Below are 2,126 nucleotides of genomic sequence, written 5' to 3' on the forward strand. Positions count from 1 at the left end.
AGAGGAAGAGGAAGGTCGGCGGCGAAAGACGAGAAGCCATCGTCGCCGAAACACAGAAACTACTCAACGCCGGCTTCATCCGTGAAGTCAGGTACACCACGTGGCTGGCAAACGTGGTCCTGGTAAAGAAGAACTCGGGGAAGTGGCGTATGTGCGTCGACTATACCGACCTAAACAAGGCATGCCCCAAGGACTCATACCCCTTGCCAAGCATTGACAGGTTAGTCGACGAAGCCTCCGGGCACGCCCTCCTCAGTTTCCTCGACGCCTACTCGGGTTACAACCAGATAATGATGTACCCACCTGACGAAGTACATACATCCTTCATCACCGACCACGCCAACTACTGCTACCGGGTGATGCCTTTCGGCCTCAAAAACGTAGGGGCAACCTACCAGCGACTGATGGATAAGGTTTTCCATCAACAGATCGGGAGAAATATGGAAGTTTATGTCGACGACATGGTAGTCAAAACCACCTCGACAATAGACCACGCTACCGACCTCGCCGAAGTATTCGCCCAGGTCAGGAAGCATAACATGCGCCTCAATCCGGAGAAGTGCGTCTTCGTTGTCCAAGGAGGTAAGTTCCTCGGCTTCATGATTACGAGCAGAGGGATCGAGGCCAACCCCGAGAAATGTAAAGCCATCATCCAGATGCAGAGCCCGCAAACGGTGAAAGAGGTCCAACGCGTAGCCGGACGGTTAGTGTCAGTGTCCCAATTCATCCCCAAACTCGCGGAGAAGGCAGGACCAATCTTCACCCTGTTAAAAAAACCAAAGGGTTTCCTGTGGACAGATCAGTGCGAAGAGGCTTTCCAAAGCTTCAAATCTTTTCTCACAACCCCACCGATCCTATAGAGGCCAGATCACAACACCGACCTCCTCCTCTACCTGGCAGTAGCCGAAAACGCCATCAGCGCAGTCATCGTACAAGAGCACCAAAAGGTACAGACACCTATCTACTTCATCAGCCGAGTTCTCTAGGACGCGGAAAGAAGATACCAAATGATCGAAAAACTGGCATTGGCGCTTGTCACCGCGGCCCGGCGGCTCCGACCTTACTTCTAGAGCCACCAGGTGGTAGTCAAAACTGATTATCCCATCAAGCAAATCCTGCGAAAGCCCGAACTCGCCGGATGCATGATCGCCTGGTCAGTAGAACTATCTGAGTTCGGCATCCAATATGAAAGTCGCGGACCCCTGAAGGCCCAATGCCTAGCCGACTTCATAGCCGAGCTCACGCCAACTACTGCCGAGGAACCCCAGGTATGGACTTTGCATGTTGACGGGTCCTCCAACTCCAAAGGTGGTGGTGCAGGTATCATCCTAGAAGGGCCAAACCAAGTCGCCTTGGAGCAATCCCTCAAGTTCGGCTTCAAGGTGACTAATAACCAGGCGGAGTACGAGGCACTTCTTGCAAGCTTGAGGCTAGCTCGCGACCTCGGAACTCGGAGAGTGAGTTGCAACAGCGACTCAAAACTCATGGTGGAGCAGCTTAGTGGGACGTACCAGGCAAATGATACTATGCTGCAGCGGTACTTTCACACTGCGTCCTGCTAGATCTCATCCTTCGACGAATTCACCATAAAACACGTGTCGCGAGAGCAGAACGCCCGCGCAGACCTCCTATCAAAGCTCGCCAACACCAAAAGACTCGGGCAGCACCAGACCATCATCCAGGAAACCTTGCACTCGCCCAGCCTGGACGACAAAATCGTCGGCGTCAACGACAATGAAGACCTGGGATGGATGGCAGGCATCTGGAATCACTTGAAAGAAGGAGTCCTGCCCGAGGATAAAGACAAAGCTCGGAAGATAAGGATGAGATCAGCCAAGTTCATCATTATTGGGGATGAGTTATTCAAGCGTGGCATTTCCTCCCCACTGCTCAAATGCTTGACGGCGTCTCAGGCAGCCTATGTCATCAGGGAAGTTCACCAGGGGATATGCGGCATGCACTCCGGCGCGCGCTCAATGGCGACCAGAGTACTCCGAGCTGGGTACTACTGGCCCACCCTGAAGTCGGACTGCCAAGCCCACGTCCAAAAATGCAAGGAATGCCAGCAATTCGGCAACGCACACCGGCAGCCGCCTGAAACTCTCCACCACATGATGTCGGCATGA

General features: G+C 53.5%; 1 protein-coding gene across 1 annotated transcript; it reads left to right on the plus strand.

Moving 5' to 3' along the window:
- The first annotated feature begins 1,142 nt into the window (after positions 1-1,142).
- Positions 1,143-2,126, plus strand: LOC145950745 (uncharacterized). The gene is made up of 2 exons (XM_083062439.1): positions 1,143-1,268; positions 1,563-2,126. The coding sequence occupies exons 1-2, from the start codon at positions 1,143-1,145 to the stop codon at positions 2,124-2,126; spliced, it is 690 nt and encodes a 229-aa protein (XP_082918565.1).

The sequence above is a fragment of the Cajanus cajan genome, chromosome 8, assembly GCF_000230855.2.
Source record: "Cajanus cajan strain Asha chromosome 8, NIPB_CcT2T_4, whole genome shotgun sequence".
NCBI classification, from domain to species: Eukaryota; Viridiplantae; Streptophyta; class Magnoliopsida; order Fabales; family Fabaceae; genus Cajanus; species Cajanus cajan.

Bases quoted from the DNA above. Each gene is read 5' to 3' on its own strand.
- LOC145950745 (XM_083062439.1), top strand. From the start codon at position 1,143: ATGATCGCCTGGTCAGTAGAACTATCTGAGTTCGGCATCCAATATGAA. The intron at 1,269-1,562 runs GTATGGACTTTG...GCGTCCTGCTAG, and splicing joins CTACTGCCGAGGAACCCCAG to ATCTCATCCTTCGACGAATT.